Source organism: Neofelis nebulosa, chromosome 11, assembly GCF_028018385.1.
Source record: "Neofelis nebulosa isolate mNeoNeb1 chromosome 11, mNeoNeb1.pri, whole genome shotgun sequence".
Taxonomy (NCBI): domain Eukaryota; kingdom Metazoa; phylum Chordata; class Mammalia; order Carnivora; family Felidae; genus Neofelis; species Neofelis nebulosa.
This window is the reverse complement of record NC_080792.1, coordinates 57,287,334-57,301,985: the sequence shown is the minus strand read 5'-3', so window position 1 is coordinate 57,301,985 and position 14,652 is coordinate 57,287,334. Positions and strand designations below refer to the sequence as shown.

Below are 14,652 nucleotides of genomic sequence, written 5' to 3'. Positions count from 1 at the left end.
ATCAGCCCAGAGCCCGACGCGGGGCTCGAACTCACGGACCGCGAGATCGTGACCTGGCTGAAGTCGGACGCTCAACCGACTGCGCCACCCAGGCGCCCCTAAAAGGGCTAAAATAAATGAGCAAGGTTACAGAGAGTGCACAGAGCACAGAAGATGGTGTTGTGAGGATGAGTCCAATCTATGAAAATTGCTATGAAATTAACTCCCTTTAGAGGAAGATAATGGGATAGTCTCTGAAAGATATCAACAATGTTATAATATTACATTCTCAATGATGTTACAATAGGTAGGATATAATAAAAAGGAAAACAAAAAAAAATAGACTAATTTGTCAAGAGAAAAGGTCATCAATAAAAAGTGACTCTGAGAGGACTCTGAAGTTGGACAAGGACTTTAAGGAAAAAATTATCATGAGGGAATAATTAATTCCAGCAAAGAAATGAAAAATAGAAAAAATGAAACTAAAAAAATCTAAAATTCAAATTATAAAATTAAAACATATTAAATTTAAAAAATTGCTGTAAAGGCTTAATGGTGTATTATAGACTTTAAAAGAAAGGACTGGTAAACTTGAAGATTAAATCAGTAGAAATTATTCAATCTGAAAGAGAGAAAAATATTTTAAAATATTTAAAACAGAGCCCAAGGGACCTATTGGGAATGGTTAAGTATTGTAATATATGTATACTTTGAGTTTCAGAAAAGAGAGAGAGTAGTGAAGAAAAAAAAAACATATTTGAAGAGATAATATCCAAAAGTTTCCAAAATTTGTTCAAAAACCAGTTAGCTTAACTAATACAAAGTAGGTCAAATACAATAGAAAACTGCACTTAGGCATCCTAAAGAGAACCTGCTGAAAACCAAAGAGAGAAAATTTGAAAGCAGTCAAAGAGAACATATTACATATAGGGAAGCAACAATATGAAGGCACTGAGCCCTTATTAGAAGCAGTGAAGATCAGAACATAGTAAGATGATGTTTAAAAAATCCTGAATGAAAATAAAAACCTGTCAACCAATAATTATATGTCTAGCAAAAATATCCTTCAAGAACAAAGGTAAAATAGTCATTATCACATGAATGAAAACTAAGAAATGTATCACCAGCAAACTTGCTCTGTAATATATGCTAAAGGAAGCTCTTTAGGGTAAAGGGAAAAGATGTCAGACGGATACTGGATATACAAAAAAGAAGTAGTGGAGGGGCACCTGAGTGGCTCAGTTACTTAAGCACCTGACTTCAGCTTATGGTTCAGGAATCTGAGCCCTGAGTTGGGCTCTGTGCTGACAGCTCAGAGCCTGAGCCTGCTTCAGATTCTGTGTCTCCCTCTCTCTCTGCCCCTCCCCTGCTCTCTCTCTCTCTCTCAAAAACAAACATAAAAAAAAAAATAAGAAAAGTAGTGGAAATGTTAAACATTCAGATTTGATTTCTTTAAAAGACATATGGCTACTTCTTCCCTCAAAATTAAGTCTTAAAGCCTAAAGATATTAGTTAGAGCACAGCAAGGCAGTCATTTATGCAGAGGAGCAGGGATGTTAGGGCCCAAGTGGGATGAGCAGGGCAACTATGAAAAGGAGAGGGGAAATTGATAACATATAGAGGGATTAATCAAATAAATAAATAAATAAATATATATATATATATATATATATATTTACATATATATGTATCTTACATATATATATATCTTACATATATATATATCTTACATATATATATATCTTACATATATATATATATCTTACATATATATATATCTTACATATATATATATCTTACATATATATATGTTACATATATATATATATCTTACATATATATATATCTTACATATATATATATATCTTACATATATATATATATCTTACATATATATATATATATCTTACATATATATATATATATATCTTACATATATATATATATATATCTTACATATATATATATATCTTACATATATATATATATCTTACATATATATATCATATATATATATATATGATATATATATGTAAGATAGTGGAAGCCACTGTCTAAGAAGGGAATCACAAATACAGAAGGAAAAGTAGAATTAACCTAGCTGATTTCCAGATCAAATATGGAACACTTTCAATATCAAAACAGATTATAGTAAAAGATAACCCACTAACAAATAACACACTAAATAAACCAGGAGCCCATTCTGATATAAAAAAATAATATGGGGCACCTGGGTGGCTCAGTTGCTTAAGCTTCTGACTTCAGCTCAGGTCATGATCTCATGGTTCGTGAGTCTGAGCCCCACATTGGGCTCTGTGCTGACAACTCAGAGCCTGGAGCCTGCTTCAGATTCTATGTCTCTGTCTCTCTCTGCCCCTCCCCTGCTCATGCTCTGTCTCTCTCTCTCAAAAAATAAATAATAAAACATAAAAAAGAAATAATTTGACAGCTTGATATAGAATATTTTATTTCCACAAAATATTTATTTTTTATTTTTATTTTTTTAATATGAAATTTATTGTCAAATTGGTTTCCATACAACACCCAGTGCTCATCCCAACAGGTGCCCTCCTCAATACCCATCACCCACCCCCCCTTCCCTCCCACCCCCTATCTACCCTAAGTTTGTTCTCAGTTTTTAAGAGTCTCTTATGGTTTGGCTCTCTCCCTCTCTAACTTTTTTTTTTTCTCCTTCTCCTCCCCCATTCTTCTGTTAAGTTTCTCAGGATCCACATTAAGAGTGAAAACATATGGTGTCTGTCTTTCTCTGTATGACTTATTTCACTTAGCATAACACTCTCCAGTTCCATCCACGTTGCTACAAAAGGCCATATTTCATTCTTTCTCATTGCCATGTAGTTTTCCATTGTGTATATAAACCACAATTTCTTTATCCATTCATCAGTTGATGGACATTTAGGCTCTTTCCATAATTTGGCTGTTGTTGAAAGCGCTGCTATAAACATTGGGGTACAAGTGCTTCTCTGCATTAGCACTCCTGTATCCCTTGCATAAATTCCTAGCAGTGCTATTGCTGGGTCATAGGGGAGATCTATTTTTAATTTTTTGAGGCCTCCACACTGTTTTCCAGAGCGGCTGCACCAGTTTGCATTCCCACCAACAATGCAAGAGGATTCCCGTTTCTCCACATCCTCTTCAGCATCTATAGATTTGTTCCTTTTAGCTACTCTGACTGGCGTGAGGTGGTATCTGAGTGTGGTTTTGATTTCCACAAAATATTTATTGATCACAAAGATGAAAGTAGTAACTTCACAGGGAGAGACCTTGTTAATAGCACCTGAAGTGATTCAAGTAGACATCATCATTAATGGGAAAATCAAAACTATATACCACCTGATAGGATGCAATGAAAAGAATACAGACAGCATCATGATCTGCAGAGATGCAGAGCCTGAATCTGAATCATCAGGAAACACCAGACAAATCCAAACAGAGGAATATTCTACAAAATAGCCTGTAATCTTCAAGAGCTTCAAGGTCATATATGTATATATGTATGTATATATATATATATATGTATGTATATATATATATATACATACATACATATATATATGTGTGTGTGTGTGTGTATATATATATATATGTGTGTATATATATATATATATGTGTGTGTGTGTGTGTGTGTGTATATATATATATATATATATATATATATATATAGGCCCTGAGAAACCATTCTAGATATAAAGAAACAAAAGAAACATGGCAATGAAGTACAACAAGTGATTCTGAACTGGATTCTTTTGTTATAAAAGATAATATAGGAAATATACAACATTTAAATGCAGTCAGGATTGGATAACAGTGATGTATCAAAAATAATTTCTTGGGATGCCTGGGTGGCTCAGTCAGTTGAGTGACTGACTTTGGCTCAGATCATGATCTCACGGTTCATGGGTTCGAGCCCTGCATTGGACTCTGTGCTGACAGCTCAGAGCCTGGAGCCTGCTTCAAACTCTGTGTCTCCCTCTCTCTCTCTGCCCCTTCCCTGCCTGTGCCTGTGCCTCTCTCAAAAGTAAATAAATAAACATTTAAAAAAAATAATAATAATTTCTTCATTTCAGTAGTTATACTGTCACTATATACAGAACAGCTGCACACACACACACACACACACACACACACACACACAGACAAATCCATAATCCATAATCCTCAATCATTAGAGTTGGAGATTTTACCAACTTCCTATCCATAACTGACAAAATAGACAAAAGTGTAGGTGTATATATATTTTAAAACATATATTTTACATATATTATATCTTAGATATATTCTATAGATCTAAAGACCTAAGGTACTTGTGAGTAACAGGGGCAGTTGGCAAGTTACTTTCAAATGGTCAAATGGCTCCAGACCAAAAAGAAGGTTATTTAAGTTGTATTTGCAGTTTTTCTGTAGATTTTAAATTGTTCCACAATAAAAAAAATGTATGTTCACATAAACAGTGCTGTATTGATGGTGGTACAACATGTGTAGATGTTACACACCTACAACAGTACCAAGCGCTGCTGCCTATAGCAGGAGTTGCATGCACCACCAGAAGCTAAGAGAAAGGAATGGAACAGAGAAGCTGCTGACACCTTGACTTCCAGTCTCCACAACTGCAAGAAAGTAAATTTCTGCTGTTTTAAGCCACGGGGTTTTGGGGTACTTTGTTACAGCAGCCCGAGGAAACTAATACAAACTGCCCAGTAACAAAAGGAGAGCAACTACTGATACACCAGATGAATCTCAAAAACACTATGTTCAGTGAAAGAAGTGATAGAAGCAAAACCCCAGGGCACCTGAGTGGCTCAGTCGGTTAAGCGGCCAACTTTGGCTCAGGTCACGATCTCACAGTTTGTGAGTTCAAGTCCCACGTTGGGCTCCGTGCTGACAGCTCAGAGCCTGGAGCCTGCTTCGGATTCTGTGTCTCCCTCTCTCTCTGCCCCTCCCCTGCTCTCTCTCTGTCTCTCTCTCAAAAATAAATAACAAACGTTAAAAAAATATACTTAAAAAAAAAAGCGAAACTTCAAACTAATCTATGATACAAGAACATCAGAATCATGGTTGCTTCTGGCCAGAGAAAAGCAGTCATGGGAGTGACAAGATTGGGGAAAAGCATGAAGACATTTTCTGAGTTGACCAAAATGTTAATCTTTCTTGATTAATGTGAGGCTACAAAGTTAGCATCAGTCAAACATCACTGAATTGTACACTTAAAGTTCTGTGTTGGGGAGCCTGGGTGGCTCAGTCGGTTGAGCGTCCGACTTCAGCTCAGGTCACGATCTCACGGTTCGGGAGTTCGAGCCCCGCGTCAGGCTCTGGGCTGATGGCTCAGAGCCTGGAGCCTGCTTCCGATTCTGTATCTCTCTCTCTCTCTGCCCCTCCCCCATTCATGCTCTGTCTCCCTCTGTCTCAAAAATAAATAAACATTAAAAAAAAAAAATTAAAAAAAAAAAAAGTTCTGTGTGAATAGTTCAAGGGGAAAAAATCTGTAAATAAATACGAAAGTCTAGTTAATAAGTATGTTTTTTGTAGAAGTTTAGGTTAGCAAACCTGAAAATATTTTCTGTGTACTCTAGGTTTGACCAAATGATAGTAGAAACCAGGTGTCTCTCATTATTGGAGGAGTTATAAATACAGAAAAAAAAAAGAAGAAGGCAACAACAAATCTTGTGGTGGTGAATTGGAATGGAATGGAAGGTTATTAGTATGAACTCATGTTTTTGTTTTTGTTTTTGTTTTAATTTTTTTTTTCAACGTTTTTTATTTATTTTTGGGACAGAGAGAGACAGAGCATGAACGGGGGAGGGGCAGAGAGAGAGGGAGACACAGAACCGGAAACAGGCTCCAGGCTCCGAGCCATCGGCCCAGAGCCTGACGCGGGGCTCGAACTCATGGACCGCGAGATCGTGACCTGGCTGAAGTCGGACGCTTAACCGACTGCGCCACCCAGGTGCCCCGAACTCATGTTTTTTTAATACAGATAGCTAGCTAGTATGAAAAAAGGGATGAAGAATAAAAGGTATTTTCCTTCATGTGTCTTTCTATCTCTCTGGATCTAAAAAGGCAAGATGGAAGGGTGTAGGTAAATGGAGTAAGAATACACCACACTGATGGAGATGGTTTCCTTGAACGGATTTTCATTCAATGTGTGGTGGGACTTTTATTTCTAATGATTTGTGAAATATACTAATTGTGGTGCACATAAACTACTATTTTTCAGACCTAAGAAGGACAGACTTACATGCAAAGGAATGAGGAATGAAAGCTTTTTTTTAATGTTTATTTTTGAGAGAGAGTGAGAGAGAGAGACAGAGAGACAGAGAGACAGAGAGAATGTGTGCATGCAAGCAGGGGAGGGGCAAAGACAAAGGGAGACAGAGAATCCCAAGCAGTCTCCCTACTGTCAGCACAGAGACCAACTCGGGGGATCATGACCTGAGCCAAAATCAAGAGTCAGAGACTTAACCAACTAAGTCACCCAGGTGCCCCAGAATGAAAACTTTTTAAAAGTTTTGGTCATTGTCTTGAGATTAATCACTGGCTAATGGAAACATTCTTAGGTGGGTACTTACTTAACTACCTTCAGTCTTTCTTGGATATGTTATGTATTTACTTGGTGATAGAGAGCAACTGAGATGACCTATACTTTTAATCCAAAGGTAGTAATTTAGCTCTTTTTAATAATTAAGGACAATTATATTTTTTCTAGTTCTCAATCTTCTGTTTAGTTTCACTAAAAATTGGTATATTTGACATAGCTTTTACTTTGAGAAATACAAGATAATCTATGCCTTAAATACATTAATACTAGTAGATGCTGCAAAACCAAATATTTTTTTTCCTCTACAATTATACTGGCATCTTTTTTCTTTCTCTTTCTTTTTTTTGTAATTAATAGTCAAGTGTACAAATGTAAAAGCCATCAAAATTAGAATACTCAATCTGCCAGATGATAATGAATCAAATCAATGATAGGCACAGCATGCCTAAGCAGTGATACGTCAGAAATCAAGTTGGATGTTGACAGCTCTTCTTGTCAGGACATGTCACTGTTTATAGAAGCCACCATGAGCCAGTCCAACAGATATAAATGAGTGGGAGCTGGTAGCTGATATGCCAAATTCTACTGATTTCATTTGTTAAACTACTACTAGAATGATCCCCATCTGCGAACACAACAAGACATACGAAGGAAGATAGTAAACACACGGGAAGACAGATCCAACACCTTACCATCCACAGGCTTGACCTCAGCTGGTATCTGCTCTTCCTGTGCTCTCATGCTACTCTCTTTAATGCTTTCTATTTCCCGCAAGAAGTCCTCCATGGAGGTGCTGTCTATGGAGGCTTGTGAGTTGGAACGGTTAAATGCAGGCGAATGTAGGGACTCATTGGAGAGCATTCTGTTAATTCTTCGGCAGCGAGGAATAGATTTTCTGAGGAAAGAACAATATCTGTTGTTAATAAAAATTAGTGTCTTTTAATGTTACAAATCATGAAATAAAATTTATGTTTAAAATCAATGGAGAAATAGAGTTAAGTGTGACAGAGTGGGCTTTGAGAGAATAATCTCCACTCAGTGGTGGCCCTTCTTTTTTATTCCCTATAATTCATAATGATACTCTGGCCATGTAGGAATCACCGTGATAATACTTTTTATAATTTTCACACACTTACAAAGCATGCAGTTACTTGTATTGGCCAAAGCATAGAGTTTAGGGCAATATCTCTGATGAACACAGACGCAAAATCCTCAACAGATTATTAGCAAACTGAATTCAACAATCCATTAAAAAAATCATTCACCACCAAGTGGGATTTATTCCAGAGATGCAAGAGTGGCTCAATATCTGCAAATCAATCACAGGATATATCACATTAGCAAAATAAAGGATATAAACCATATGATCATCTCAATAGATGCAGAAAAAGCATTTGACAAAATTCAACATCCACTCATGATAAAACTCCTCAGCAAAATAAGTATAGAGGGAACATATCTCAACATAATAAAGTCCAGATATGACAAACCCACAGCTAACATCATACTCAATGGTAAAAAGCTGCAAGTTTTTCCACTAAGATCAGGAGCAAACCAGGATGTCTACTCTCAAACTTATATTCAATATAGTACTGGAAGTTCTAGCTACAGCAGTCAGATAAGAAAAAGATAGAAGATGCTTCTAAATTAGTAAGAAAGATGTAAAACTGTCAGTATTTGCAGATGACATGATACTATATATAGAAAACCCCAAAATTACCATGAAAAACTATTAGAATTAACACAAGAATTCAATAAAGCTGCAGGATACAAAATTAACATGCTGAAATCTGTTGTATTTCTATACACTAATAATGAACTAGCAGAAAGAGAAATTAAGTAAACAATCCTATTTACACATGCATCAAAAAGAATAAAAGACCTAGAAGTAAATTTCACCAAGAAGGTGAAAGACCCCTACTCTGAAAACTATATGACACTGATGAGAGAAGTTGAAGATGACCCAAATAAATAGAAACATACACCATGTTCATGGATTGGAAGAATCAATATTGTAAAAATGGCCATACTACCCAAGCAATCCAAAAATTCAACATAATCCCTGTCAAAAGAACAATAGTATTTTTCACAAAACAAGAACAAATAATCCTAAAATTTTTATGGAATTTTAGAGATCTCAAAGAGACAAAGGAATCTTGAGAAAGAACAAGTTGGAGGTATCACGATTGCAGATTTCAAATTATTATTACAAAGCTATAGTAATCAAAACAGCATGGTACTGGCACAACAAGACATGTAGATCAACGGAACAGAATAGAGAGCCCAGAAATAAGCCCACACTCACATGGTCAGTTAATCTATGACAAAAGAGGCAAGAATATACACAATGGGGAAAAGAGAGTCTCTTTAATAAATGGTGGTGGGAAAATTAGACAGGTACATGCAAAAGAATAAAAGTGAACCACCTGCTTACACCAGACACGAAAATAAACTCAAAATGGATTAAAGACTTAAATGTAAGACCTGAAACCATAAAACTCCTAAAAGAAAACATAGGCAGCAAACTCTTGGACATCAGTCTTAGTAGTATTCTTTTCAATGTGTCTCCTCAGGCAAGGGCAACAAAAGCAAAAATAAACAATTGTGAGTCCATCTAACTAAAATCTTTTCGACAGTGAAGGAAACAATTAACAAAACAAAAAGGCAATCTACTGAATGGGAGAAGTTATTTGCAAACGATGTATGTGGTAAGGGGTGTATGGTACCTACTAGAAGGCTGTTTGGGCAAGCACACCCTGAATGTCTGTGTTAATCACTATCTTGAGAATGCAGAGATCCTATCCTCCTTCTATATTCCCATCAAACAGAATAGGTAGAAGAACATGTTGTTCAGTATTCAAGGTTAGGAGATCCAATGGTGGCCAACCCAATATCTCCCTTGTAACAAAGAATGTCTGGATGCTAGGCCTCAATCTCCTTGGAACACTGGCTGTGCATGGAAGGGAAGGGCTACAGATAGTTGGTAGGCTAGTTGCTACACTATAAAAACTTATTGCATGTGGATTCCAGAAGTGGATGCTTTGTCCAGTTGGCCACTCCTGGATTTCCTGTATGTAAGTTCCCCAAATAAACCTATGTCTTGATCTCTGTCTCTAAGTCACTCTTTTAGCCTTGCCAGACCATCATCTACCCTTGGCTTAGAGTCGGCTGGTGTGCGGCTACACAAAGGGTTAAAATCCAAAATATATAAAAACTCATAAAACTCAATACCAAAAAAAAGTCCAACTAAAAATGGGCAGATGATGGGGCTCCTGGGTGGCTTAGTCGGTTGAGTGTCCGACTTTGGCTCAGGCCATGATCTCGCAGTTCGTGAGTTCCAGCCCCGTGTCAGGCTCTGTGCTGACGGCTCAGAGCCTGGAGCCTGTTTCAGATTCTGTGTCTCCCTGTCTCTACCCCTTTCCCGCTCATGCTCTATCTCTCTCTGTCTCTCAAAAATGGATAAACGTTAAAAAAAATTTTTTTAAATGGGCAGATGACCTAAAAAGACACTTTTCCAAAGAAGACATACAAATAGCCAACAGACACATAAAAAGATGCTCAACATTGTTAATCATCAGGGAAATGCAAATCAAAACCAAAATGAGTGACACCATTTTGACATCTGACACCAGTCACAGTGGCTAGTTTCAAAAAGACAAGAAATAACAAGTTTTGACAAGGACGTGGAGAAAAAGGAAGTCCTGTGTACTGTTGGTGAAAATGTACACTGGTGAAGCCGCCACAAAAAAGTGTGAAGGTTCTTCAAAATTTTTAAAATAGGAATACCATACAACCCAGTAATTCTACTTCTGGGTATTTACCCGAAGAAAATGAAAACACTAATTCAAAAAGATATATGCACCCCTATATTTATTGCAGCATTATTTATAATAGCCAAGATATGGAAGCAACCTAAGTGTCCATTGATATGATGAATGGATACAGAACGTGATGTATATATGTACACATGCACACACACACACAATATGGAATATTATTGAGACTTAAAAAGAACAAAATCTTGCCATTTCAACAACATGAATGGACCTAGAGATTATTATGCTAAGTGAAATAAATCAGAGAAAGACAAATACCATAGGATTTCACTTATATGTGGAATCTAAAAAACAAAACAAATGAACAACTAACAACAAAACAGACTCTTAAATACAGAGAACTGATGGTTGCCAGAGGGGAGGAGACTAGGACCATGGGTGAAACAGCTGAAGGACATTAAGAGACATAAAATTCCAGTAATAAACTAAGTCACAGGGATGAAAAGTACAGCAAGGGGAATGTAGTCAATAATATTGTAATAATACTGTATGGTGGCAGATAGTGACTACAGTTATCATGGGAAGAATTTTTGTAAATGTTATAAATATATAAATGTCAAATCACTATGATGGACACCTCAAACTCATATAATATTGTATGTCAACTATATTTCAACTAAAAGTACATATAGTAAAAGTTAGCTTTGGAAAAGTATCTAAGATGATGACAGAGAAGGTGTAAAAAGTTGGCTGCTCACACCCACTAGGATGGCTACTATCAAAAAAAAGAGAAAGCAAGTGTTGGCAAGAATGTGGAGAAGATGGAACCCTTGTTCACTGTTGGTAAGTCGAGTTTCTGTGGACAACAGTATGGCAGTTCCTCAAAAAATTACATATAGAATTACCATTTGATGCAGTAATTCCACTCCTAGGTATATATACCCAAAAGAATTGAAACAGGGTCTTAAAGAGAAATCCGTACACTGTGTTAATAGCAGTGTTATTCCTGATAGCCATAAGGTGGAAGCAACTTTGACAGATGAATGGATAAGTGAATGTGGTCTATACATATAATAAAATATTATTCAGCCTTAAAAAAGAAGGAAATTCTGATACATGCTACCACATGATTAAACCTTGAGGACATTATGCTAAGTGAAATAAGCCAGTCACAAGACAAATGCTGTATGATTCCATTAATAAGAGGTATGTACAGAAGTCAAAATCATAGAGACAAATAGCAGAGTGGTGCTTTCTGGGCTCTGTGGGGATGAGGAAACGGGGAATTTTTGTTTAACGAGTATAGAGTTTCAGTTTTACAAGAGAAAAAGAGTTCTGGAGAGGTATAGTAGAGGTAGATGCACAACAATGTGAATATACTTGATACCACTGAACTAGCTGTATGCTTAAAAAGTGGTTGGGGTGCCTGGCTGGCTCAGTCAGTTGAGCGTCCGACTTCAGCTTGGGTCATGATCTCACAGTCCGTGGGTTCGAGCCCCGCGTCGGGCTCTGTGCAGACAGCTCGGAACCTGGATCCTGTTTCGGATTCTGTGTCTCCCTCTCTCTCTGACCCTCCCCAGTTCATGCTCTGTCTCTCTCTGTCTCAAAAATAAATAAATGTTAAGAGAAAAAAAAAATTAAAAAAAAAATGGTTAAGAGCGGCAGTGCCTGGGTGACTCGGATGAGCATCTGACTCTTGATTTCAGCTCATGCCGTGATCCCAGGATTGTGGTATCAACCTTAACCTTAAGAGAGACCTGAAGATTTTCTCTCCATCTCTGGAGCACCTGGGTGGCTCAGTTGGTTAGGTCTCCAACTTTGGCTCAGGTCATGATCTCATGGTTTGTGGGACTGAGCCCCACATCAGATCTGTCTCCCTCTCTCTCTGCCCCTCCCCTGCTTACTCACGCTCACTTTCTCTCTCAAAAAATAAACACTAAAATATATTTTTTTAAAAAGATCCCCTCCTCTCTCTCTCCCTCTGTCCCCTCTCCCCACTCACACTCTCTCTCTCTCTAAAAAAAAAAAAAAAAAAAAAAAAAAAAAAGTTATTAATATGGTAACTTTTATCAGAACTATTAAAAATTGAAAAAAAAATTTTAAGTTGGCTACTTAAATACTGAGATAGTAGTGTGAGGAAATAATCTGTAACATTAAATGGAAAAATCCTACATGAGGATGAGGAAGGGGGCACCGACCTGGAACACAAAGACCCATACATAGTGAGTTCAGGGAGAACTGGATCACCGCTACGGGCAAGGTCAAACCACTGAGGAGGGCAGTGCAGACTCCTGCGATCTAGGAGGGCCACAACAGGGCTACCTCCAATCTAGCAGATACACAGTTGAGCAGAGCAGGGAACAGCTTCATGGGGCACTTTGTCACAGGGCCGCTGCGAGGACTAAATAAGTTAGCACATATGTACATTTAGAACACAAAAATATCCAACAAATGTGAGTTTAAAAAACCAGAGGCACAATGGAGGAAATATATGCGAAAATGCTAGAATTCTGGGAAATTTTTGAGATTTGCATAAAAATAAAATGAAGTATTTTTATGTGAGGTGGTGATGTGTTAAGTGACCTCATTGTTGTGGTAATCATTTTGCAACATGTCCACATATCAAACCAACACGTTGTGCATCTTAAATTTAACCCAATGTTATATGTCAATTATATCTCAATAAAACTGGAAAAAATTCAAAAAATATTTCACTTCTATGGTATCTGATTGACAAATCTCATACTCCCTGGGAACAATGTTTGATTAACAAGAACGCTTTGGTTCTGAACCATGAATAACTGAGCTACTTTATGCAGTATGATCTTCTATTCTTGTTCTGACATTATTTTTTTTCTTTTTAATTTTCCAATTTGGAGTGACTGTGCACCTTCTTTCAAAGAACTCCAAGCCTGCCTTGTTCTCCCTTGGCTCAACTGGAGTTGACCAAAACGCTGAGACTACCTCTTCACCAGTGTGCAGGCCGAGCTGTTTCACCCAAAACAAGAACTCCCAGATGAAAAGAGGCCAACTGTGGCATTATGACTCAGGGCAGTTTCATTTTTATATGCAGAGCAGCAGAGGACTGCTATAGAATTTAGCCATGTCCTATAGCATATGCAAAGCACACTGATATGCAGGAGCAAACAAAGAGACAGGGGAATAAGAAAACAAATCCGTGTGCTCAATACTGTCTCTAGGAATCCTACATTTCTAAATCACTTTTAGCAGAAGTTTCTGGCATTTTACCACTGATCCTGACACTACCATACTGTTAAGTAGTGCGAGTTTTGAACATCAACTGGCAGGGAGTTAGCCAATTTATTTTTAAAACTCAAAGCATTTCAGAAAATTACGAACTATCCCTTTTATTTTCTTATGCTGTGAATTTTAGGCGGCTTTAACAATTGGGTGGTAAGAGTTTTCTACTGAATTCTTTATAGTCTGAAAGACACAATATTCTTTTTTTTTTAATGTTTATTTATTTTGAAAGAGAAAGAGCATGAGTGAGGGAGGGGCACAGAGAGAGAGGGAGAGAGAGAATCCCAAGCAGGCTACAGGCAGTAAGTGCAGAGTCCGACGTGTGAACCATGAGATCATGACCTGAGCCAAAATCACGAGTCAGTCAGCTGAACTCACTTAGCCACCCAGGTGCCCGAAGACAGATATATTCTAATGGTAGAGATAGAAATCGACACAGGTATCATGATGGCTGTAGCTTCCTTCATTATTTTTTATGCTTTGAAGACTTTTCCCTTTTGCAACAAGACCAATACTGAAAGCCACTAATTTCCAGAATTCTAGTATAGAAACATCTTATAAACTGTATCCAATTACCACTGCTACACAGCTTACTACCCTTCATATACCATATTCAGAAGCCCAAAACCTTCTCTAGTTATGGATATTTTTTAGGTTTATATCTTTCAAAATGAATGTGCTTGACTTGTGAAAAAGTTACAGTATTAATGACAGACATGGACCAAGTTTTTTTCGTTTGTTTGTTTTTAGTGTTTATTTACTTTTGAGAGACAGACCGAGAGAGAGAGAGAGAGAGAGAGAGAGAGAGAGAGAGAGAGAGAGAGAATGAGTGGGGGAGGGGCAGAGAGGGATGGAGACACAGGATCCGAAGCAGGCTCTAGGCTCTGAGCTGTCAGCACAGAGCCTGATGTGGGGCTCGAACTCATGAACCATGAGATCATGACCTGAGCCGAAGTCAGATGCTTAACGGACTGACCCACCCAGGTGCCCTGTCATGGACCAAGTTTTTAAAAACTATAACCCAGTACTGAAGCATAAAAGTTTAAATCATACATAAGTTATAAAGTGGAAATTGAAGGT

The 14,652-nt window shown here is 37.4% G+C and overlaps 1 protein-coding gene across 12 annotated transcripts in view; it reads right to left on the bottom strand.

Moving 5' to 3' along the window:
* The window catches only part of ARHGAP28 (Rho GTPase activating protein 28), a 229,771-nt gene that overhangs the window by 86,177 nt on the left and 128,942 nt on the right, over window positions 1–14,652 (bottom strand). For 11 of the 12 annotated variants that reach the window (XR_009251060.1, XM_058692670.1, XM_058692663.1 and 8 more), the window contains one exon: window positions 7,228–7,430. Coding sequence is in view for 11 of the 12 variants with exons in the window: in XM_058692663.1 (XP_058548646.1) it covers window positions 7,228–7,430 (203 nt within the window). In the remaining variant the exon portion in view is untranslated. Of the gene's footprint in view, window positions 1–7,227; window positions 7,431–7,671; window positions 7,845–14,652 lie in introns of all 12 variants that reach the window. The other variant, XM_058692669.1, reaches the window with a different exon arrangement.